At 42.6% G+C, this 23,773-nt stretch overlaps 2 protein-coding genes across 4 annotated transcripts; both read left to right on the forward strand.

The window, feature by feature from the left end:
* The first annotated feature begins 11,334 nt into the window (after positions 1 to 11,334).
* LOC4336500 (transcription factor LAF1) lies at positions 11,335 to 13,769 on the forward strand. Its single transcript, XM_015780748.3, has 3 exons — positions 11,335 to 11,549; positions 11,882 to 12,011; positions 12,914 to 13,769. Exons 1-3 carry the CDS (start codon positions 11,414 to 11,416, stop codon positions 13,467 to 13,469), a joined length of 822 nt encoding a protein of 273 aa, XP_015636234.1. The 5' UTR covers positions 11,335 to 11,413; the 3' UTR covers positions 13,470 to 13,769.
* Positions 13,770 to 17,186: 3,417 nt separating this feature from the next.
* LOC4336501 (DEAD-box ATP-dependent RNA helicase 6-like) lies at positions 17,187 to 23,558 on the forward strand. Of its 3 annotated transcripts, XM_015780745.3 has the most exons (11): positions 17,204 to 17,636; positions 18,399 to 18,459; positions 19,271 to 19,505; positions 19,631 to 19,869; positions 20,166 to 20,417; positions 20,517 to 20,697; positions 21,483 to 21,571; positions 22,054 to 22,127; positions 22,219 to 22,371; positions 22,988 to 23,133; positions 23,212 to 23,558. In XM_015780745.3, exons 1-9 carry the CDS (start codon positions 17,350 to 17,352, stop codon positions 22,295 to 22,297), a joined length of 1,497 nt encoding a protein of 498 aa, XP_015636231.1. In that variant the 5' UTR covers positions 17,204 to 17,349; the 3' UTR covers positions 22,298 to 22,371; positions 22,988 to 23,133; positions 23,212 to 23,558. The 3 variants fall into 3 exon arrangements, with proteins under 3 accessions (NP_001389331.1, NP_001389332.1, XP_015636231.1); NM_001402402.1 differs by having other exon boundaries at positions 17,187 to 17,636; positions 22,988 to 23,557; NM_001402403.1 differs by lacking the exons at positions 22,988 to 23,133; positions 23,212 to 23,558 and adding an exon at positions 22,449 to 22,857 and having other exon boundaries at positions 17,187 to 17,636.
* The last annotated feature ends 215 nt before the right edge of the window (positions 23,559 to 23,773 follow it).

Below are 23,773 nucleotides of genomic sequence, written 5' to 3' on the forward strand. Positions count from 1 at the left end.
GGTTTTTCAAGGACGTTGATCTACATGATTGGTTGTAAGACAGCTCTATAATAATGTAAGTTAATCCCTTCCAGTTCATAGGCCTGCACTGCAGTTAGAACTCGGCTGGATCAGCATGCACTTCAGAGATTAAAAAAAAAAACTGATGCTGATATCAACAAGGGAACTACTGTAGTCCGAACAGTTCCATCCAGCACTGTACCATTCACTACAAGACAGGATAGAGAAGAAACACTAGTTTAAAACTACTGCTGCTAATCATGTCGCTGGTCAATTTGGAATATATGTGCAGTTGATCTGGCAGATTAACACTGAGGTCCCAAAGAATTTAAGTCAATAGACCCCCATTCCATGCTTGTTTCCTGTTTGTTTCTGCATGACAAGAGGCAGCAGGTACCAGGGGAATCCAGCAGTCTAACGGGTCCTTTTGAATAACTCGAGCCAATCATGTTTATGAAAAATACATCAACATCTATAATATCAAATTACTTGCATTAAATTCGTCATGAAATATGTCTTAATAATGCATTTATTTATTATTGCAGATGTTGGTGTATTTTTTTAAAACTTGGTTAAATTTAGAGAAATTTAACTTAGGACCTAAAATAACTTATAACAGCAAAAATAACATTTGCGCATCAGAAGTTAGTTGATGGCAATCAGCTTAACCTTCACAAGAAACAGAAGTAAAGATCAAAGCCACTACCTAGTATTGTCCTGGCATGATACATTGAAGCAGCTCCCAAAAGGAGCTTACTGACAGTTGCGTTTTCTTAATTTCCCTACCAAACTCTTTGTCCAGATTTCCCCGGAGATATGGTATAATTTATACACATTTCGTTGTCCTCGATAAGTATATTTTGTTATCACTTTCAAAACAAGTCACATTCTGGAAAAGTTATAGGGCACGCTGCCTTAAAAACAAAGCATTAGATTCAGTAGTACGAGAGATATAGTACATGTTGGTTTGTCGGTATTGGTTCGTCATAGAAGCCCACAACCTTCGTTTTCTTAAACATATGAAAATGGCCAATTCCAAACAAAATGATACTAGTTAATGAACCAATGGACGAAAATAGCACTTCCGGTGGTTCATTCTACCAAACAAGAAATTAACACTAGCTTCATCATTAGCTCATGGAATGAACTTAGTCGCGCCTGGTTCTGAAAGGCTCTGCTCATGTACTTCCTGGAAAGCTTCAAATCGTTTTGGCTTTAAGATATACTCTCCCTCCGTCAAAAAAAAAAATTTAACTTCTAGAGTTTAAATTTTGTCCCACAAAAAACCAACTATCATACTACCTAGCCACTCTCATTATGTAAAAGAGAAGCTTTATCCCTTTAATATCCTTTACCTACCTATCACTCTTACTACCATTTTCGATGATTAAGGGTATTTTAGTCATTCTCACTCTCCATTGTTTCTGTCTTGAGATGCTAGGAATGGGTTTTTTTTTTACGGAGGGAGTATTGCTTTAGCCGTTTTAGGCTGTGTTCGCTCCAGCCTGTTCCCAACCGGAACAGTGCGCACGGAAAACGGAACAGTTCATTAGCGCGTGGTTAATTAAGGATTAGCTAATTTTTTTTTCAAAAATGGACCAATATGATTTTTTAAACAACTTTCGTATAAAAACTTTTTATAAAAAAACATACCGTTTAGCAATTTAAAAAACGTGCGTACGGAAAACGAAGGAGATGAGTTGGGAAAACCTAGGGTAAGAACTTGTGGGACATACCAAGGAGAGAACTTAGAGCAGATACAATAGCAGACTATAAGCCGGAACTTGTGGGCATACCAAGGAGAGAACTTAGAGCGGGTATAAAGCAGATTATAAGCCAACTATAAATATATTTACAGATTCGTATATGACAGCAGTTGGCTATACTATTAAACTTGATCTTAGCAGGAGCAATCGAACTCAGCTTGACGGCATACTCCTGGCAACTCTTTGCGAGCTGAGCTGCATGTCGTTCTCAATGTTTTCTTTAAAAATCATTTAACTTGCTTAAGAAAGAGTGACTAATGGATTATGGATAATGGTATTTCAGCAAAATGCAGTTTTTTTCAGATTTTTTTCCATAGAATGAAACATAGCCTTAAGCCCTTAACCATGAATTTGAAAATGAACTGGTTCTGGCCGGCCGAGTAATCTAGCTTGAGAATTCTGGTCTAGTTTAAAGTACTGTTTTTAAATCCGCCAATAAAATTTATATTGAAGACATGACGGCCCAATGGCCATAGAAAATAATTCCGGTGCGACCTTTAACATAAGAACGAATCCATTGTGTTTCACATGACTTCATCTCAGTTGAGCTATGGAGTATATCTTAATTGAAACTTTCTCTTTCCATCGCAAAAAGAAATCATCAAGAATACCAGAGTTGTTCGTAATGCTTATTTGCTGGAAATAGATGGATGCTTAAATTATTTGATCTGGACGCAAAAGCATAATTTTAACTGTTGCCTCTAATCAGTCGTGCAGGGAATAGGGAAAAAAACCTGATTTGTTCAGAGTTCACAGATATATACGTCACTTCCCTCTGTTTGATGGCCAATTAAATGGTGTCGATGACATACTGACATATTTCCTTTGTCAAAAAAAAAATCCATTCATAGTATCTCAAGGTGGAATTAGTGGAGATGGAGAATAATTAAAATGCCCTTAATCATTTAAAAAAAGTAGTAAAAGTGATAGGTAGGTAAAGAACATTAAAGGGATAAAACTTCTCGTTTTAGTGCTGAGGGTAGATATGATGGTAGAAGTTAGATTTTTGTGGGACAAAATTCAAATTCTAGAAGTTTCTAGAGTTTTTTTTTTAAGACGGAGGGAGTAGACATTTGGGCTGATCTAGCGCCAAAAAAATGATCAAGGAAGAATAAAAATAAATTGAACAAATCAAACTGAGGCGTTTCGCAATAATCTCTCCAAGTGAAATTTAAAATTTAAAATACAATATTATTGAGCCATATCAACTTAAAAAAATAAGCCATTGGATGCAACGGCTGTCGAGGAGAGATCCTCAATAGCGGGCAATCGTGAGACCCCCCATTTGTGAGTTCGGCGGGGGCGGAAGCTCATCTCTTGGAAATCACTCGCTCGTCCCTAGGATCACCGGCAAGCTTGCACGCAATCGGATTATACAGGTTCGGGCCGCTATGGAGCGTAACACCCTACTCCTGTGTTTGGGATTATGGATGAGTTTTACAAAGATTTCTTCACTCTAGAAAGCGCACTCGCTTCCTCCCTCCTGGAGTTTAGGTTTTCTCCGCCTCCCCCCGTCTCAGTGGGCAGGGTCCTCCTTTTATAGCTCAAGGGGATACCACATGCGCCGCCTCTACCTACCCTCTATCGGAGGGGGATCCCACTCCACTTTTCCTGGGCTTTAAACCGTGCCTTCTCCCGGAAGCTAAGCAACAACCGGTTCTCGAGTGGAACCAGGCGCCGCCCCCCGCCTGACACGGGGGACAACCCTGTCATTCCCCATAAATGTGCGACGCCCCAACTGTCCCTCACCGCATTTAATGCGGTAAGGGCAGACGTGCGGCGCGCCTAGCTAACCTCTGTCCAACAGATGTGACCGGTCTGTGACCGGCCTGGCACCGTCACATCCGACGGATAGGGCAACCATGTCCTCACGTCGCCCTTGTACCCGGCGGAGTGGGGGTGGGTATGACCCGTCACGTCCGAGCATCACTCAAGGAAGGGCTGTCACTGGTCATCGTTCATTTATGAGGGAATGACAGGGCTGTCCCCCGTGTCAGGCGGGGGGCGGCACCTGGTTCCACTCGAGAACCGGTTGTTGCTTAGCTTCCGGGAGAAGGCACGGTTTAAAGCCCAGGAAAAGTGTAGTGGGATCCCCCTCCGATAGAGGGTAGGTAGAGGCGGCGCATGTGGTATCCCCTTGAGCTATAAAAGGAGGACCCTGCCCACTGAGACGGGGGGAGGCGGAGAAAACCTAAACTCCAGGAGGGAGGAAGCGAGTGTGCTTTCTAGAGTGAAGAAATCTTTGTAAAACTCATCCATAATCCCAAACACAGGAGTAGGGTGTTACGCTCCATAGCGGCCCGAACCTGTATAATCCGATTGCGTGCAAGCTTGCTGGTGATTCTATGGACGAGCGAGTGATTTCCAAGAGATGAGCCTCCACCCCCGGCCGAACTCACAAATGGGGGGGTCTCACGATTCCCCGCTATTGAGGATCTCTCCTCGACAGCTGGCGACAGTTGGGGCATCGCACATTTATGGCTGTTCAGCCTGTGCTCTCGCTCTCTCCCTCCGCCGCGTGGCAGCCGGGTGAGGGCCTCGGGGCGAAGCCGCGGGATAGCCTGAGGGGGTGACGCCATGCCCCAAGGCCCCCCCCCCCCCGGCGGCTTCCATGACTCGCGTGACGCGCGAATGGGGCTAACTTGCAGAGTCACGTGGCCGGAGGGAAAGTAATTCCCCTCTACTTCACATACCCCCGGGTCCATATCTCCGACAACGGTTGATACAATACTAGCCATTATATCATAAATACTCCATCCGTTTCAGGTTATAACATGTTTTAACTTTGGTCAAAATCAAGCTGCTTCAAGTTTAACTAATCTTATAGACAAATATAGTAATATTTAAATTATCAAAATAGTTTTATTAAATTAATAATTAAATATATTTTTATAATAAATTTATCTTGGTAGAAAATATTACTATTTTTTATATAAACTTAGTCAAACTTAAAGCAGTTTGACTTTGACCAAAGTTAAAATATCTTGTAATTTGAAACGGAGGGAGTAAGTATCATAAAAAAAATGGTGAAAGGTCCAAGATTCTTCATGAAAACTTCCATGAGCTGGCTGAGAAAGATTCTCTACTTTAGCTTGGCATATAAAAGTTTACGATGCAATGTATTTTTTCAAATTTAGATATGCTAACAAACCCTACTTTTCATGTCCAATGTTTGACCGTCCGTCTTATTTGAAAAAATTATGAAAAAAATTAAAAAGATAAGTCACGCATAAAGTATTAATCATGTTTTATTATCTAACAACAATGAAAATACTAATTATAAAAAAATTTTATATAAGACGGACAATCAAACGTTGGCATGGAAAACTAGGGTTTGCCTTTTTTTAGGACAGAGGGAGTACTGGACTACACATAAAATTACTTAAAAATGTAATTGTTTCATTTTAAGTGCTAGACGTATATTCTAAGTTTGGGTTTAACATATAAACTAACCCATATTAGGCTTATATGATTAGCTTTATTTTTAAACTACATCGCTTTTACATTGTTAGATGAGAGGTAACTAAATATAGCTAAGAGGCGATCCTAATCGCCTCCTGGTCACCAATTCATTCCGCTGGGGTGGTAGGCACTCTAGCACACTACACCTCGGCGTCACTGCACCGTTAAACCGGTCGAAGGGGCAACCATGCATAACCCTAAATTTACATCATTATAAAAAATATTAACGCTAAATTGTGAATATTGCACTTGCCATTAATTCCGTATTGCACTCGCCATTCCGTATAAGTGTAATTTAGCACTACAAAATTTATAAGTAGTACAACATTCTTTTAGGAATGGTACAACTTATTTTAATAAATGGTTTTTAATGTTGACTTTTTATGATCCTAATTCTTACTTTTAGTTAGATGATCAGAATAAATTTATTAACTTAAATTTTGTCTGCACGATGTATTTGTAGCTGCTATATGACGGGAGCGCTAATAAAATATATGACAGCAGTGCAATGGTGAGTATGATTGGAACGCGGCAGCGATGATGAGTATAGAGATGTACGATATAGTGTGCATGATCATTGAGATATATAGGCAACACCAGCTTCGGCCAATAGGAGTATGGCTATTACCCGTCAATTAAGGAGCATGAACCTGTATAAAAATCTTTGTCTTCCGTCTTTTTTACCTCAATCTCGCGTATACCTTGGCACCAACAATCCACATACTCTACAAATACCGTCTGCGGTATAGTCCGTCGACAAGATTCTCTTAGAATTGCTCACAACACGATGCTTCTGTTTTCAGACTTGACCCTTCTCCTTCCGCGTCATGAGGTCCAATTGAATCTGTTGAGAATTTTGTGCTTAGATATGTTTCAATGAAAATGTCTATTTTCATAGAATTAGATATATCACTTTATAATAAAAAAAACCAATAACCATTAGGTCGATGGCACTATATTTAGCTTAGAAGAGAAACATTGACATCCATGTTTACGTTAAAAAGGTTCGATCGACAATGTGTCTATGTCGACAGCGTCGAATTATGAATTAAAAGACTAACATATATAGCTTTTTTCTTTTCTTTTATGAGTATATTTATCAAAACCAAAACCGAGTGATGTTATGGGATTTACAAAACCACCACAACAAATAGTCCATATTGACTATTAGAAAAGCTCTAGGTCCACCGATCACCACTAATCTAACCCTCTCCATGATCACTAGCCATACCTAGGTACACCCTCCGTCCTATAAAAAAAATCAAACCCTGCTATGTATGCGACTCCTCCATCCGACCGGTGTGTACAACTGAAACAGCTGAGCACGTCGCTACAGATAGCTTCTGCCTGAATTTCGTCAAAGCTAAATCTATTTTTTACAGTGGGAGTATACCATTAGGATCTTACTAGTTTTACCCATTTTTTGGGGTAGTTTGTTCCTCCTCCTCAGCCATATTGCTCACAGGCGACTTCATCATTAGAGCGGCATGTTATGTTCCTTTCAGAGGAAGAAGAAAATTCGGGAGATGTTGACATTTTTGTTCAACATATATGTCAGGTAGTAGTTTTTATACGCTTGCAATGACTTTAAGAAACGCCAAGTCAATCTACACTAGTCGTTGATGAATACTAGTTGATGGTGAATTTGATAAATGTGGTAAATCTACACCATATATAAAACTCGCAATCTTGACGCACTCTTTCTTCGTTTGGTTAACGCGCGGTAATTATGCTCCTAAAAACTGGAGTTTCTTACCTTTCAATATATATATAAACTTTTAGTAATCTAACAGATGGAAATCATGACATGCTAGTCAACCATGCATATACTACATGCATGTTGCCACTTGTGTCAAACCTTTCATAATTTCCATGACTGGGTCTAAAAGAAAAAAGTACGAATTACCCCTCTAACTATCGCGGTCGTCCGAATTATCCCCTGAACCACAAAACCAGACATTCTTCACTCTTAACTATACAAACCGGACGAATTACCCCCCTCGACCTAATCCACGGTGGTTTTGGTCTACGTGGCGTACGCGTGGCAGTTCAGTCAGCATTATATATATATATATATATATATATATATATATATATATATATATATATATATATATATATATATATATATATATATATATATATATATATATATATATATATATATATATATATATATATATATATATATATATATATATATATATAAATAATGCTGACTGGACTGCTACGCGTATGCCACGTAGACTAAAACCACCACGGATTGGGTCGAGGGGGGTAATTCGTCCGGTTTGTATAGTTGGGGGTGAAGAATGTCCGGTTTTGTGGTTCAGGGAGTAATTCGGACGACCGCGATAGTTCAGGGGGGTATTTCGTACTTTTTCCGGTCTAAAATTTGTCGGCTTGAACTGTACAAGCAAATTGAAGTTAACTATCAGTCTATCACCAACTTATTTTAAAAAGTTGTCCTTGGAAAAAAAAATCTGCGAGGTTGTCCTTGTTAGTGAGGTTTGTCACTATTTGCTTGGGTACATTACATCATGAGTAGTTAACTATAACCATGAAAATACTGAACAGCGTGGCATGGAGCCACATCTCACAAGCTCACTCTGAGCCTTCTGCTTTGTTCTTAGCACTGTTTGTTTACTACGCACTATGCATTACTGCATGTCGTGTTATGTCTACGGCGAAAAAGAGATGGGAAAATCCGGTCATGATGATCAGATCCATGGTTGAAAACTCAACCTCGACCGGAATCTTCCGCGGCATATGGAAGAAAAACAAAACGGCGTGCAAAACGCGCGAGAGGCGATCATGGGTCACACATCAACGGAAGCCAACAAAGAAGAGCATGGCGGCAGCGGCACACCCGCATGATGACGCGTCGATCTGTACAAAACGCTCGCCGTGCACGAGCTACCTAAAGCTTTTCTCGCACGAGCTATGCTTCTCTTTCTTTCCCTTCGTCGCCGCGCCGTCACAACAGCATCTACTTCTGCATCTGCTGCACAGTTCATCGCTGTTTTCCAGGACACTTTTGCCTCCCCTGGGAACAAACAATCTCGCGTTCCCTACGGGGTTTCTCCGTGCTTTCATCAACGCATAGTTCACACTCTGCCTCGCGTGATCGCGTTAACCCTGGCCCTCCGCTACACCGCTACTGTTCTATGTATAAGACCGATCAAAAGTATCTGGTCCGAAAAATTCCCAGCTTCATTGCCCAAGTTTTACGCAAAACTCGATCGGTGTCAATTTAACAGGAAACGTGCGTGCTTACATCAAAAGCATCAGTGAGGCTAGATGGATCAACGGAAAGATAAGATTCTTATTAGAGAACCCGTGGAGGAAGACACCGATCGAGCCAGCTGCACACGAAACCGGCGAAATTTCAAGAAGGCGCACGCATGGCGCGTGCACGGCCAGGCCGCGACGACCACGGAGCCGAGCGCGAGCCCCGGCACTGTTCCCATTGACCCCCCGCTTTGGCCTGCAGGCTGCAGCCGACGAAATCGCCCGCGTTTCTGCGGCAACGCCGGTGAATTCTCCCGTCCGGCCCCGTGTACACAACGCAACAGAGAGTCAGCCCCAAAACGGCGTCCGATTCGTATAAAAAATATGCAGCGTACATGTTCGCGTTGCTGGCTAGCGATCGACTTGCCGATAGTTCAGGAAAAGCATGACGATGACGAAGAGATCAACATGCTCCTCGTGCAATTAAACGCCTCGATATATATAATTGTTGTTAGTTGGGTGTTTTAATAAGAATCGCGAAAAGCTGGAGCCTTTCCAGACCCCAAGAAGAACTTGGCCGATCCTTCCAAAAAGCTCAGATCCCCGTTGTCCTGATGTAGTAGCAGTAATCTTCAGAGCCTTGCATTGCAGGTTGCCAAGAAGAGGAGACGACTTTTTTGTGAGGCGTCAATTAGTTTGAGCCGTTCCCGACACGACGCACCGAATATCCAAAAAAGAATTGGATTATGTCTACCGAAACACATAAACTAGTAATACAATGGAACAAGTAAACGATAAAACCGAATATTTGCATTGCTACCTAAACACGGAAAATATATAGCGATGAAATGGGAATAAACGTACAGAGTATATATTATGGTCTGATTCAACGATGGCGGTCCGGTGTATAAACTACTTGATCTTACCTTTTCTTTCTGCATTATATGTGTGTACGTGTAAATGGGAGGACATATGCACGTATAGTTTCTGTAGCTTTCCGTCACAAGCAATTTATTTCTTCCTGCTGGGATTAAAATATTTGGTCCGTAACTCTTCGAACTGGCAGTTTGACGTCTTAAAATTGAACGATTCAATATTATTAAAGTCGCCAGAAAACTGCAGTTGAAATCAAGCTTCACAACAAAATAACGTAACGTCGTACATAATGAGAATTTTGCAGGGTAGGCGTGTACTTCTAATTTTTTTAATATGATAAAGGAAGTAAACAATGCGCCATATTTTGAAAAAGAGAGTACTATCATTATGATAAAGGACTGCCTTTACAAATTCAGTAAATAAAATACTCATGTATTATTCATTTCAACTCAACACACTAGACCGACACAAGTGGAGGGAAAGTCATACTACCCCTATTTATTTTTAGAGTAAATTCATAAAACTGCCATTATTTGATCAATTATATCGCTTTACTACATCTTTAACTAGATATTTCATATAATTGCAACAACTGCAACAACGAACGGTTTTATTATAAAACCATAATTTTATCCCATAGTGTGTATGACATGTGATCCCGATTTGCAACAATACAAGTATCTCATAACACAATATGCATTACTCCTATGTGTATAACAAGTGAGTCTAATATCTTGTTAGAGCTATAAAATTGCAGCTTTCAATAAAATCTTATGCTATTATTGTAGTTCATTGAAATGCTTTGCTGAAGTTGCAACATATTGATAGTCTGGAAGATTTCTGAAATTTACTTTTATTTTTAACATTGCGTTTAACATATACGGATATACTTTATTTGATGTTTAATTAGGATATCGATAGAGCCCTCAATATATAAGTTTGATTTTTATCTTTTATTGCAATACATTGATAAAAAATTATAAATTATTACTACATGAAAATATTTTTAATGACAAATCAACTGTTGTCTTCGCATATTAAAATTTAGTGGCCATGATCAGCACTTGTGCTCCAGCCAGACAACTCTGATTCGACACTGCTGCGGCGTAATTGTAGTCAGCACTACCGATCAGCCCCTATTATAACACATATTCACATATATTGATGATCTAAGTCCTTTTAAGGTTTTTCGTTTCAGCAGCAGTACAGCAAGCACCTCATCCATCGACTTCAGTCTTCAGGGATGCCAGAACGTAAGCACACCATTCCATCTTTTGGGCGTGAATGTGCACAAAACGATGGCACCGAACAGCAAAGGGCACAACATGTGTCAATATGCAGCGGCGACTGGTGACACGAACGTGTGCCTTGAACAGCGGTGGCAGCACGCCAAGGCGCCAATGCGTAGCAACAGCAGCCCGAGTGATGAGTGACTACGTGAGCACGCATGCGGACCGCCGGTGGCGTGGACACCTGTGGTGGCAGTGGCAGGCACACTAGTGGCGAACAAATTAAAATGCCTTTCGATTTCCCGTCTGGTTTCCGCCGCATAAACAGACATTATCACGGGGTTTACTCTTGTCTCTTGCAAGTGCCAAACCTTGTAATTTTATTTCGCTAAAAATTGCATCTGCTTTCAGACTACTGCAGCCTCTGAGAATTACAGAAAGCGAAGGTATGTACTCCGTCCGATGTAATGATACTAGTGCCATGTACATATATGGTTTTGGTCGGACAGATAAAAAAAACCATTTATTTTTTCCTCGGAACTAAAAGAAGGAAAAACAATCGGCGACCTAACCACTTGCTTATTCCCGTGAGGGGCCACAGGGCCAACGGTGATGATTGGGCGAGGCCTATAAAGCCCCTGCGCCCATCTCTCACGCCAACGCAGACCGACACAACAGTGCAGGCCGCAAAGCAATCACGGCCGTCCAAGCAAGCCGCCTCCTCCTCCTCCTTACCAAGCCAAAGTCTTCTTCTGCTTTCTTTTCCCCTCGTGCTGCTCGCGGTTTGGCATTGTCTCTCTAGAGTCTAGACTCTAGAGTCTCCTCTTGCTCTCTTCTCGTCCGCCATTGATGGGGTGCAAGGCGTGCCAGAAGCCCAAGGTGCACTACCGGAAGGGCCTGTGGTCGCCGGAGGAGGACCAGAAGCTCCGCGACTTCATCCTCCGCTACGGCCACGGCTGCTGGAGCGCCGTCCCCGTGAAGGCCGGTAAGACCACGGTTCCGAGCTCCGCCTGCGACGATTTCGCCGGGGAATTCACCGCGAATTTTGCAACTGCTGTACGCCTGAATGCATTGCACCTGTGTCCTGCTTCAAAACCCCCCTGTTTGCTTGTTGCTGCTCTCGTTTTTTTCTTTTTTTTTTCAAATGCACCTTGATTTAAGGGAAGGGGAGAAGGGATTTTTTTTGTTTCCTACTATTTGCAAAGTGTTGTTCAGCTTCAGGACGATAGATGAAGCCTGTTTGAGCTTTTGTGTTTTTTCGTCAAATGTACCTTGTCTGGTGAGCTGAATTCTCTTCTGAATTTGCCTTTCATGCAGGGCTGCAGCGTAACGGCAAGAGTTGCAGGCTGAGATGGATCAATTACCTGAGGCCGGGGCTGAAGCACGGCATGTTTTCCCGAGAGGAAGAAGAAACCGTCATGAACCTGCACGCTACAATGGGCAACAAGTAAGTGTCACACTTTTCACCTTACCTTTAGAGCCAGGAGATTGCTGTCAAGTAACGCTAATTAATTTAGCAAAGTAATTACTCCAACAGAGAGTAATTTTGGACATCCTACCTTCTGCCTTTTTACTCTTTTTTTTTCTTTTACTACTACTGCACTTTGCTAGTGTCAGCTCGGCAAATTCAGTTTCAGAGTGGAAAAGGGCCTGGTTAAGTAAGAACAAAAGGAAATGCTGATTTTGGCCATCTAGACCGCTTTTGAGTGGTGTAGTTGATGCTGACATCTACGTTCCATATTGAGGCAATCAATTGCTTCTTTTTTCCGGTGCACATTTGATGATTGTGAACAACCATCTTCCTCTGATTAATTTATTTGCTGAAAGGCGTGCTTAGTCACGGTTAACCTTTTCTTAGCATAAAAGAAATGGGGGAAAAATCAGTGTCTGATTCCTCTCTCCCCCTCTTGAGAAAAATACTAACGCATTTTCTGGAGGTGATGTGGTTGCTTACTGGTGCAAATGCAAGTTGCCAGCTATTTTTGCACTCTTCTTTAGTCCTGGTTCCATCGTCAGAAATCTTAACACCGTCCTTAGACACCAACAGTCTGTACAATCTCATTTATGAACATGGACGTACGGCAACTGCTGTACTACAATCAGACTAATCACAGTTCACTGAGAATTATGGAAACCTCTGCTTTGACGAAACCTAGAAAAGATCAACGTGTGGTACTACTATGACAATAAAAGATCCTTTATTAGACTGACTGTGCAATAGTAATTCGAAAAAAAAAAGATTAAGAAGGCGATTATAAGTTATACTAGATAAGAAATACTTTTATCTAACTTTTTTTGTTTGAAACTAGGACTTTTATCTAACATGGTGATGGAAATTTGTGGTTGCAGGTGGTCACAGATAGCGCGGCATCTGCCTGGCCGGACGGACAACGAGGTGAAGAACTACTGGAACTCGTACCTCAAGAAGCGAGTCGAAGGCGCGGAGGCTGCGGCCAGAAAATCCGCCGAGCCGGCCGACGTCGTCACCGGCAGCCCGAACCGCAGCGAGACCGGCCAAGAACGCGTCGCCGCTGACCGGCCGGCGAGCTCCGAGTCTTCCGGGCCGGTCGAGTCGTCGTCGGCCGACGACTCGAGCAGCCTCACCGAGCCCGCGGCGGGGCTCGCCGCCGTCCGGCCGCACGCGCCCGTGATCCCCAAGGTCATGTTCGCCGACTGGTTCGACATGGACTACGGGACTAGCCTCGCCGGGACGGCGCCGGGCCTGAGCTACCAGGGCTCGTCGTCGGTGCAGGTCGACGTCCCGTGCGGCGGCGCCGTGGACTCCCTGCACGGGCTGGGCGACGGCGGCTTCTGCTGGGACTTCGACGACGCGGCCGATCACATGCAGGGAGGAGGAGGGCTCTGCGACCTGCTCTCCATGAGCGAGTTCCTCGGCATCAACTAGGCGGGAGCGTACGCTCTTTCTTCCGTACAGTTCGTCGCCGAAGTGTAAATTCGTCAGTTTCTTTTTTTTCCCCCTCTTTTTCAGAGGTGTAAATCGTGCCGTGCATGTGTAGTAGTTAAACTTACTGGCTTGTAGTGTTGAGTTTGGACTTCGAAGCCATGAGTTGTGCGTCGAAGTACAGTCTTAGCTTTCTCTTCATAAGGTTCGTGACTTCGTGTATACAGCTCTGGTTTTCCGGAAAACGGTTCAGAAAGAATAACAGAAACAGAGCGTCACAATTGCACGGTTTTCAGGCTTTCAGTATTCTGTTCTTGTCTGAGGAACACCGCATCCGCATGCTAGCTAATATGTCCATGCAAATGCAGGTCGCTCTCAATTACTCCCGAGCCAATGAGACATACTCCCTCGGTCCAAAAAAAAAGACAAACCCTGGTTTCCGTGCCCAACGTTTGATCGTCCGTCTTATTTGAAAAAATTATAAAAAAATTAAAAAGACAAGTCACACATAAAATATTAATCATGTTTTATCATCTAACAACAATGAAAATACGAATTATAAAAAAATTTCATATAAGACGGACAGTTAAAGTTGGACACAGAAACTCAGGGTTTGCCTTGTTTTTTTGGGACGGAGGGAATAGTCCACAAAAAGATCTACTCAATCACCACTGCAGTTCTACGATTGTGGAGTCCGGATTGATTTGTGTTTTCGTTCTGTTATGCTTCTCTGAAAATCTGATCCCCTGTGAGGCTGTGACCCTGTGGTAGGTTGAGACTTGAGAGATCACTTCTTCCATATTATCGAAGAGAAAGACATGTCCAAGGAGAAAGTGCTATTGGGATACTGTGTTTTTGCACCATAAGTTCATTCTTACCCCAGAAATAGTACCAGAATTACCGGCTAACCGATCGGTCACCGTGTTTCACTTCATACGTAGATAAATGTAGTCCAAATAGCTCATTTGGATTGAAGGAAATTTGAATGATTCCAATTCAAATGAAATTTTTGGCATATTATCTCCTTTTGAACAGAACAATATATATTTTTGTAAATAGACTTCAACGATAGTGGGTTGGTGGAAATTAATCTGCAACCTCACCTACTTCCGCTATATTTTTTTTATAACAGACAAATTGATTACCCGGCTTTTTGAGAAAGCCAAAACATACAAAATCTGCTTACAGGAAATAAAGACCTTCCGCTATAGTTTTTACAAATTATTTCTTAAACTTTTAAATATTATAAAAAAACTAAATCTAAATAGATAGCCACATATAATTAAATTACGGTGCGTATTTCCTATGGAAAAAATGTAGATAACATATTCCATGGAAAATATGCTCTTGTTTATTTGAGGCAATATTATGATATTTTTTTTAGTTTATCCGTAGCAAAAACACATGCATTTAAGAAAATCCTATGGATTTGCTTCCTGTACTCTGTTTTTTAAAAGAAGACATATGTAGTTTCTACGTATAGACCAATTAAGAAAGTAAATCCATGTGGCCCTGTTCTTTTTTATTACGATATAGATCTTATCTCGGTTTTCTTTAGCACATTTTTTAAAGTGCTAAATGGTAAATTTTGTGTGAAAACTTTTTAATATGAAGGTTGTGTTAAAATATTAGATACTCCCATCGTTTCAGGTTACAAGACGTTTTGAAATGTTACTATTTTTTTATACAAACTTGGTTCAACGTAAAACGGAGGAAGTAAATCATATCTATCGTGCCCTGGTGGCTTTATTTTCAGTAAAAACGATCTATATGGGTGCCAGATGTGCCGTGCCACTGCGTCTTCGTCCCCGTCAATGACCACGCTCCACGGCGACGCCGCCGCCCAGTTCCTTTTCCTCCAACTGGCTCTTGTGTACTGTCGTTTCGGCCTTCTGCTCACTCGTTGAGGTCGTACCGTGCCCGGAACGCAAGCCATGCTGTGCAGTGCTGGCACGCTGGGCCAGGGTGACATGGCCTGGCCAGAAGAGCCATGCCGGTACGGTCCATGGCCGTGCTGTGCCCATTAGGCCTATAATCTTTCGGAAAAAGTACACCGAAGGTCCCTCAAACTTGTCAATTGTCATCGACCTACAAAATCGTCCACCAACTACAAATTAGATATATAACATCCCTCAACTTAACAAAATTATTCACTTTAAATTCTTAGGTGGTTTTGACCCCGGTTTTATCCAACGTGGCGGCTGAGTCAGCATGGGACCCACGTGAGCCTCACATGTCAGGATGCCACCTCATCACCTCTCACTTATTTCCCATCCTCATCTGGGGAGGCGGCAAGGCAGCCGACGGGTGGGGAGGACCGCTGGTGGGGGGAGGAGAGAGGAAGAGGTTCGGCGGCCGACGTCGTGCTGGCGGAGGCAACGCTCCGCCCGCATCCTCGTTGCTGCCGCCGTGGTAGCCTTCTTCTTCGCCTCTTTCCGCTGAGCGGAGTCGCCGCCAGCGGCTTCCTCCCCCGCACGCTGCCGCGGGGGGGGGGGGGAGGGGGAGGGGAGAGGAGGAGGTCAGGCGGCGGCGAGGGTGGTGGTGGCAGAGAAGGACTAGACCGGGACGGAGGATAGGAGGATGGCGTGGCGGAAGAGCGCGAGGGGGAGACAACGACCCATGGGAGGCGGACATGGCAGTGCGGCGATGTGAGAGCAGGAGGCGATGGTGGCGACACGGTTGAAGGGGAGGGAGTTGGCGGCGGGAGCACAGGGGAGAGCGAACGAGGAGCATGGGGAGGGTCGGAGCGATGGAGGGTGATGGGCGGCGGTAGCCGGCAGAGAAGATAGCCGTCATAGCCGCGCGGTGGTGGCTGGCATCTTAAATGGCGACGTCGATGAAGGCAAACATTGAGAGGAGGAAGACGAGAGAGGTAAGGGGACATGCTCCGTCACCGCTCTTCCCTGCCGGCCGCTGCCCACGCCGCACTCCTCTGGTCTCCCCCGGCTACAGCCCGTCTTCACTAGCAAACGAGCGCCGCCACCGCTCTTCTCCCATATCGGCCGCCAATCGCGTCGCGCGCCTCCCATTCTCCCTAGGCCGCCCGCCGCTCTTCTCCCCAGCCTGCTCTTGCCTCGCCGCCGCTCTTCTCCCCATGTTGGTGATGCCGTGGTGCCTCGCTGCTGCTATTCTCTCCCATGTCGGTGATGCCGTGCCGCCTCGCCGCCGCTCTTCTCCCCATGCTGGTCGACCGCATGGCCGTCGGCTCACCTTGGTCCGCGTCCGGGCTCGACGCCGACCCCATCCTCGTCGGTGCCGCACCAAGTCGCCGCCGCCATTGCCCGTCACCAGCCACCAGACGAGGAGCAAAGTGAGAGAGTGAGAAGAGGAAGGGAGAGAAGAGGGGAGAGAGGTTGATGACATGGTCACCCTGACATGTGGGGCTCATGTGGGTCCCACGCTGACTCAGCCGCCACGTCGGACAAAATCAAGGTCAGAATCATTAAAGGACCTAAAGTAAACAGTTTTGTATATTGAGGTATGTTATATATCTAGTTTTTCGGTAGGGGGCGATTTTGTAACTCGATGACAAGTTGAGGGACCTCGGTGTACTTCTCCTAATCTTTCAGCCCGCTTGAATTTGGGCCAAGACACGAGCAAAAGCCGAGGTAGGAGGCCCTAAACACAAGGAAGTAAAGGGCACTCCCGTAATTTCTCGCTCCACCCGTCCGACTCCGGCGTTGCCCTAGCCCGGCTTCGCTTCCGCGACGCTCCCCCAGCCTCCCCCCCTCCCCCACGACCCCCACCCCACCCACGAACTCACGAGGAGGGAAATGCTCCCCTAAAAATCCCCCAATTGGAGCGAAGCACCGCCTTGATCCCTTCCTCCCAGCCAAGCCTGCGGCCGGATCTGAGCTCCGCCGCGCCGCGCGCCCTCGTAGCGATGGATCCGCGCGCGAGGTACCCTCCCGGCATCGGCAACGGCCGGGGCGGGAACCCTAACTACTACGGCCGTGGCCCACCGCCATCGCAGCATCAGCAGCACCAGCACCAGCACCAGCAGCCGCCGCACCCGCACCACCACCAGTACGTGCAGCGGCAGCCGCAGCCGCAGCAAACGCCGCACAACAGCCAGCATCAGCAGTGGCTTCGGCGGAACCAGATCGCCGCCGAGGCCGCGGGCGCCAGCGAGCAGAAGGCGCCGCCTGTCGCGGACGGCATAGATTCGAGGTGAGGGAGACGCTTGGAAGGCTTCCCGTTTGGTATTGTTAGATTAAGGCTCGGTATTCACGCGATTGGTGGACTTATTTTTGGATTTTGTTCTGCTGTGAGGGGTGAAGCCTACACTTGTCGATCAATAGGTATCTAGGCGAAGTTGCAAAAAATTGAAGAAAAATTTGTGCTCCTTAGGCGATGCGCTGCGACCTGCGAGCGTATGTGTTTTTAGACGGACAAAAGTGGTGTTATATAGGGGAATTAGAGTGTAAAGGTCTACTTTTCTGGTCAGCATGCTTGGATCACACCTCCTCCGTCTGAGCGTGCTGTATTAATTCAAAATAATCAAAACGTCGTAGACTTTTGCAAAGTAATCCAGAAATTGGTTGGAGTGAACTAATGCTGTCAAGCAGTCAAGCAGACAGTTTCCTGATGACTGCTGAGCAACTTAGTCCGTACCGTGCATTGTGTACATTATGGATGACTAGCAAAATACCCGTAAGTTGCAGCGGGCTCTCATGAAGCAAATAGAGCTTCTCACTCTAGTACATTGTTAGACAACAATGATGAGCCCACAAGATAGATGGTGGCCCCCAGTTGTCAGATAGATGGGGGTGGCAGAACCACCACCACCACTAGCATCTTCTAAGATAGTATAGATATATGTAGCTGCTGGTGTTAAACTAGAAAAATACTATGGATACTTTAATTCCTCTTCATCCGTATATGATTAACATCATGAATAAAGTAAAAAGAAATAAGTTCAACCTTGTGCAGTTCACAAGACTGGAAGGCCCAACTGAAGCTCCCACCGCAAGATACACGCTACAGGACAGAGGTACTATAGAACAATATTTTCCTTTTGTCATATTAGTGCTGGGTGCTAATGATTGTAATGAGCTAGCAAATATGTTAACAAGTTGACATAATTGTCACCCTCGCATTCTATCAGTGTGGGTGTTTTGTGTTTCCTAATTTCCTACATGAGGTTTTGATGCGGTAAATAAATTAATAGAATCGCCATTTTAATTTTAGAAGCTTCCAGGCCTAGTTCTGATAATATATCTTTTCATGCTCATCTCTTGTACCTCATCTTAGTTACAAATAGCCAAATTTCAATATTTCACAGGACTATCTGAATGCTTTGATATGGGTAAAAGAAAATATATTGTAATATAAATATAACATATTTTCCATACAACGTGTTACCTGTCTTTCTACCATAGGGAATATTCACCTTAATTTGATTTTATATGTGGCTATCCATTTATATTTGACTTTTATTAAGAAGTTTACAGGGGCTAATTTGCAATATTTATAATGAGAGTAAGTGGGGAGGCAGATTCACTGCCACCACCACCACCTTCTTTTGAAGGAGTATAGATTACATATTCCATTCTGTTCCCAGAGAAAAATGCTATGCTGGTATTGCATTGAACAGATTATATGACTGTTGGTACACATTACACCATAGGTAGGTTATGTGTTGATTGTGCCAACATTAAGATATTCAGAATATTAAACTAGTTATTAAATGAACCCCTGGATAAGTTAAATGTTGTACTTAGTTTATGGTGTCCCTGTTGCGTTTGTTTGTTGCACATGTTCTCAATCTTCTGCTAAGCTAGTGTCATTGAAAAAATGTGTAGGATGTTACTGCTACCAAGGGAAATGAATTTGAAGACTATTTTCTGAAGCGAGAACTCCTTATGGGGATATATGAGAAAGGATTTGAAAGACCTTCTCCTATACAAGAAGAAAGTATTCCTATTGCATTAACTGGCAGTGATATTCTTGCAAGAGCAAAAAATGGAACTGGCAAGACTGCTGCATTTTGTATACCCGCGCTGGAAAAGATTGATCAAGACAAAAATGCTATTCAAGGTTTTTTTCTAGACTAGCACCTGTTTTGCCCTACATGGAGTTCCTAAATTGTGTGGTGATCAAAGGAAAACACTTTCATGATTTCATCATCTCTGATCCTTTATTGAATCTCTTCTTATATTCAGTTGTTATATTGGTTCCCACAAGGGAATTGGCTCTACAAACATCACAAGTTTGCAAGGAGCTTGGGAAACATTTGAAGATTCAAGTGATGGTCACTACTGGAGGAACCAGCCTAAAGGATGATATTGTCCGTCTTTATCAACCTGTTCATTTACTTGTTGGAACTCCTGGTCGCATTTTAGACCTTACAAAGAAAGGTGTCTGCGTCCTGAAGAACTGTTCAATGCTTGTTATGGATGAGGTATATCATTGTCTGTCTTGTTTTCATGTGTTGTTGCTCCTGTTCTTAAGTAAGATACTCTAATATCTTTTCTAAGTGGCATCTGAACATAAAACAATAGTTAAGCTTTTTTCTACTTCGATTATGTGTTTGTATAAAATTCGACACGAGCAACTTTGATGTTTGGACGAGAACATTAATAATGGGTATGCTACAAAAGGAGAACTTTAAAAAATATGTTTGAATTTGTAGTGTGTTGGTAGATTTGTAGACAAAAAGGCATGAGTGCTTGTGAGTAATATTGCCTTCTCTTGCAGGCAGACAAGCTTCTTTCTCCTGAGTTCCAACCGTCTATTCAGGAATTGATTCGGTATCTTCCATCGAATCGGCAAATTTTGATGTTCTCTGCAACATTCCCTGTGACTGTCAAGGAGTTCAAGGACAAATATCTCCCTAAACCCTATGTCATTAACCTTATGGATGAACTTACATTGAAGGGAATTACACAGTTTTATGCTTTTGTTGAAGAGAGGCAGAAAGTCCACTGTCTTAATACTCTTTTTTCCAAGGTTTTCCCAATAGCCCTTACTAACTGAGCTTTTAACCATGATTTCATTTTGATGTCATCATAATCTTTAGTTAATACATCCAATTTCGTTTCAATACAGCTGCAAATTAATCAATCGATAATATTCTGTAACTCGGTAAATCGTGTTGAACTATTGGCAAAGAAGATCACAGAGCTTGGTTATTCTTGCTTCTATATCCATGCTAAAATGTTGCAAGACCATCGGAACAGGGTTTTCCATGATTTTCGCAATGGTGCATGCAGGAACTTGGTTTGTACAGGTATATAGATTTCCTTCTAATAGTTAACTGTTCTTTTTTCCCTATTAAAGAACATTATTCCATATCTATCTTACTATCGGTTCCACACTGAGTCTTTAATATTCTGTATTCAAGGCTTTGTTTTTTTTTAAAAAAAATTACTATTAAGGATTTTAGGCTTTTGACACCTTGCTTAATTTCATCTTCCAAATCAAAGAAAGAAAAGCTCCAGGAAATGTATCTAAATACATTATCGCTTTACTAAATCTCTACTCATTTTACAAGAAAGTTAGAAATATATAAAATGCCCTATTTGATTCCTATTATATATAGTTTATGCCAAAAAGTTGATGAATTCAGTTAGTGTTTGCTTTTGAACATGTTTTAGATATGCAACCTGTATGCCCCTGTTGTTTGTTAAATACTTTAAGAATTACTTTACCAAGTATGAGGTATGTCCAAAAGTGTGAGAAAATCCAACATATAGATTCCCATTATAAGTTTAATTAGCCAATATTATCTCTCTTTGGCATTAGGGACATTTAAAGGTCAACCATGAGAGAGGTTGTTACAATGTTATGTTAGAGCTTGGCCACACTTTTGTAATTTGTTCCATGGCTATCTAATTTTGTGCTGATATTCCATTCATTGTAAAGTTATGCTTTTGGTGTTTTTCTTATCTTGCCTGCTAGAAATTAGCATGATAAAAATGCCTTGCTGCCAAGTGCCAACCAAAGCTCTTATTGTTATATTCAGCAAACTGGAGGCATCATTTGGGTTCTAATATCTCATATTTCCCTTTGCAGATCTTTTTACAAGGGGAATAGATATCCAAGCTGTTAATGTTGTTATCAATTTTGATTTCCCCAAGAGCGCAGAAACATATCTCCATAGGGTATGCATTGAAAGAACTGAGATTTTTTTATAATTTCTGTTATAGTGGCCTGCCGAATATCTTCTCCTAAGATGGCTTTTTTTATGACATGGACATTTAAGATTGAATGCTTATCCTTGCTGCTATTTTACTTCTTTGTTTGACCATTCTAAATGCCTATGGCAAATATTATTGTACTTCCTCTGTTTCAGGATATAAGACGTTTTGACTTTAGTCAAAGTCAAACTACTCTAAGTTTGACTAATTTTGTAGAAAAAAATAGTAATATTTTTAACCCAAGACTAATATATTATGAAAATTTATTCAATTATAGATTTAATGAAACTATGCTGGTGCTGTAAATATTACTATTTTTTTCTATAGAGTTAGTCAAACTTAGAGTAGTTTGACTTTGACCAAAGTCAAAACGTCTTATAACCTAAGACGGAAGGAGTAACATTTTGTTTTTTTGCTTACAGTTTCACTGACACTTTCCTTTGTAGGTTGGTAGATCTGGCAGATTCGGCCACCTTGGTTTGGCTGTGAATTTGATCACCTATGAGGACCGTTTTAACTTGTATGTAATTCAGATCATCAGTGCTATAGCTCCTTTCTGTATCCTGTTTAGCTGATTAACATTTTTTTGAGGTGTGTGTATGCGCGTGCAGGTATCGCATTGAACAAGAGCTTGGAACCGAGATAAAACCAATACCACCTCAGATAGACCGAGCAATATATTGCCAATAGTTATCTGACAGAACGATCTTGTATGCCAATCTCTGGAAGTAATAAGATAACCTGTGTAAATATCAGCTCATCAGGTACCTACACCAATCATTCTGCATGTAGTGGATCTACAATCCTCTGTTAAATGCCGCTTCATTATTTTTCTCTGTAGAAAAGTCTTCTGTTCATCATCATTGAATTTCATGCAAATCAAGGACCTTCATGTCGTCCGAAAGTTCATGGAGAACTGGTTTTGGGGCCTGTAACATTAGCTGAAAATGTCTTCACATGCAGACATTTGTATTGAGGATCTCAGGGTTTGTCGTACAGGGCTCGTTATCCTGCATCTTTAGGGTATAAAACCAGTAATGCCATTACAAGAACAATATAACTTATGTTGGTACTCGATAAAATATCTCTTTACTGTTGTTGAAAGCCTCTGACCAGCCAGGGTACAGGCCCAGATTTCCCCTGAATAGTTCTCATGCGTTGTACAGGAGTGCTTTCTAGAGTTGTATTTTGTGACATCCTTGTTTTCAGTTAACCCTGAAGGTAGATTAACGTGATATTAGCTGGCACTCAATTTACCATGACCTCGCATGCATGTTCATATTCATCATGCTCAATTTATCATTATATTCTCTACGTTAGATCTATTCACTACGATTCATTTGTGTAATGTGCTCGACTCAAATCTATTTAATGATGCAGGTGTCATTTCATGATCTCACATGGTGTATCTTAATCAAAGTTGTGTAGGGGCACTCAGTAGCAAGTGACTTTGTAACAAGCTCATCTAAATGCTGTGGCTTAGCCGTGAAGCTCTTGATCAGACAATATTGAATGTTGCTGATAAGGTCTGACCCCAGGTTGTTTGCCCTAATCTCTTATGACCTGTTGTCATCCGACATTGTATCAGCTAGCTTGTTTTACAGGACTTTTTAACCCTGGTACCTTCTTCTGTCTGTGTTGTGGCCTCGCTGCACACGGATGGTTTATTCCACCTGAGCGATGCTGTCACCGTGTGTCGGTAGTGAATCAGCATCATGGTCTCAATGTTTCATGGATACTTTCAGCATTTCACTTTCCAGTATTTTGTACTATTTTCATGCGTTTTGATTGAATGATCATTTTGTAATGTATTGTTTGACTGGGTTGGTGTACTAGGAGTATTTGTGGATCGGAGATGTTATGTTCTCTTCTCACTGTTGGCTTTTATGTCGTTGCATGTGCTTAACAGCATGGAGTGCCAAAAAAACAATGCAGTATTTGTCTTGTATCACCGAGAAACTTGTGGAGCAAAACCGTTTTATGGTCTTGTAGCTATTTTATTCCATTTATACGCATCCTAGGTCCATGACTTTAGGCACTCTCAACAATAAAATCCAAATTCGGGAACATAAAAAACCGCTGGTGCTGCGTCTAGCTAATCTAGCGTGAAAATGAAAGTTAAAACAAGACATCTCCGCTGGACTGGGTAACATCGTTTTTCCTTCT

Source organism: Oryza sativa, chromosome 4 (assembly GCF_034140825.1).
Source record: "Oryza sativa Japonica Group chromosome 4, ASM3414082v1".
Taxonomy (NCBI): Eukaryota; Viridiplantae; Streptophyta; class Magnoliopsida; order Poales; family Poaceae; genus Oryza; species Oryza sativa.

Coding starts and splice junctions, on each gene's coding strand:
- LOC4336500 (XM_015780748.3), top strand. CDS start 11,414: ATGGGGTGCAAGGCGTGCCAGAAGCCCAAGGTGCACTACCGGAAGGGC. Junction 11,550..11,881: donor CGCCGTCCCCGTGAAGGCCG/GTAAGACCACGG, acceptor CCTTTCATGCAG/GGCTGCAGCGTAACGGCAAG. Junction 12,012..12,913: donor CACGCTACAATGGGCAACAA/GTAAGTGTCACA, acceptor TTGTGGTTGCAG/GTGGTCACAGATAGCGCGGC.
- LOC4336501 (NM_001402402.1), top strand. CDS start 17,350: ATGGATCCGCGCGCGAGGTACCCTCCCGGCATCGGCAACGGCCGGGGC. Junction 17,637..18,398: donor GCGGACGGCATAGATTCGAG/GTGAGGGAGACG, acceptor AACCTTGTGCAG/TTCACAAGACTGGAAGGCCC. Junction 20,698..21,482: donor CAGGAACTTGGTTTGTACAG/GTATATAGATTT, acceptor TTCCCTTTGCAG/ATCTTTTTACAAGGGGAATA.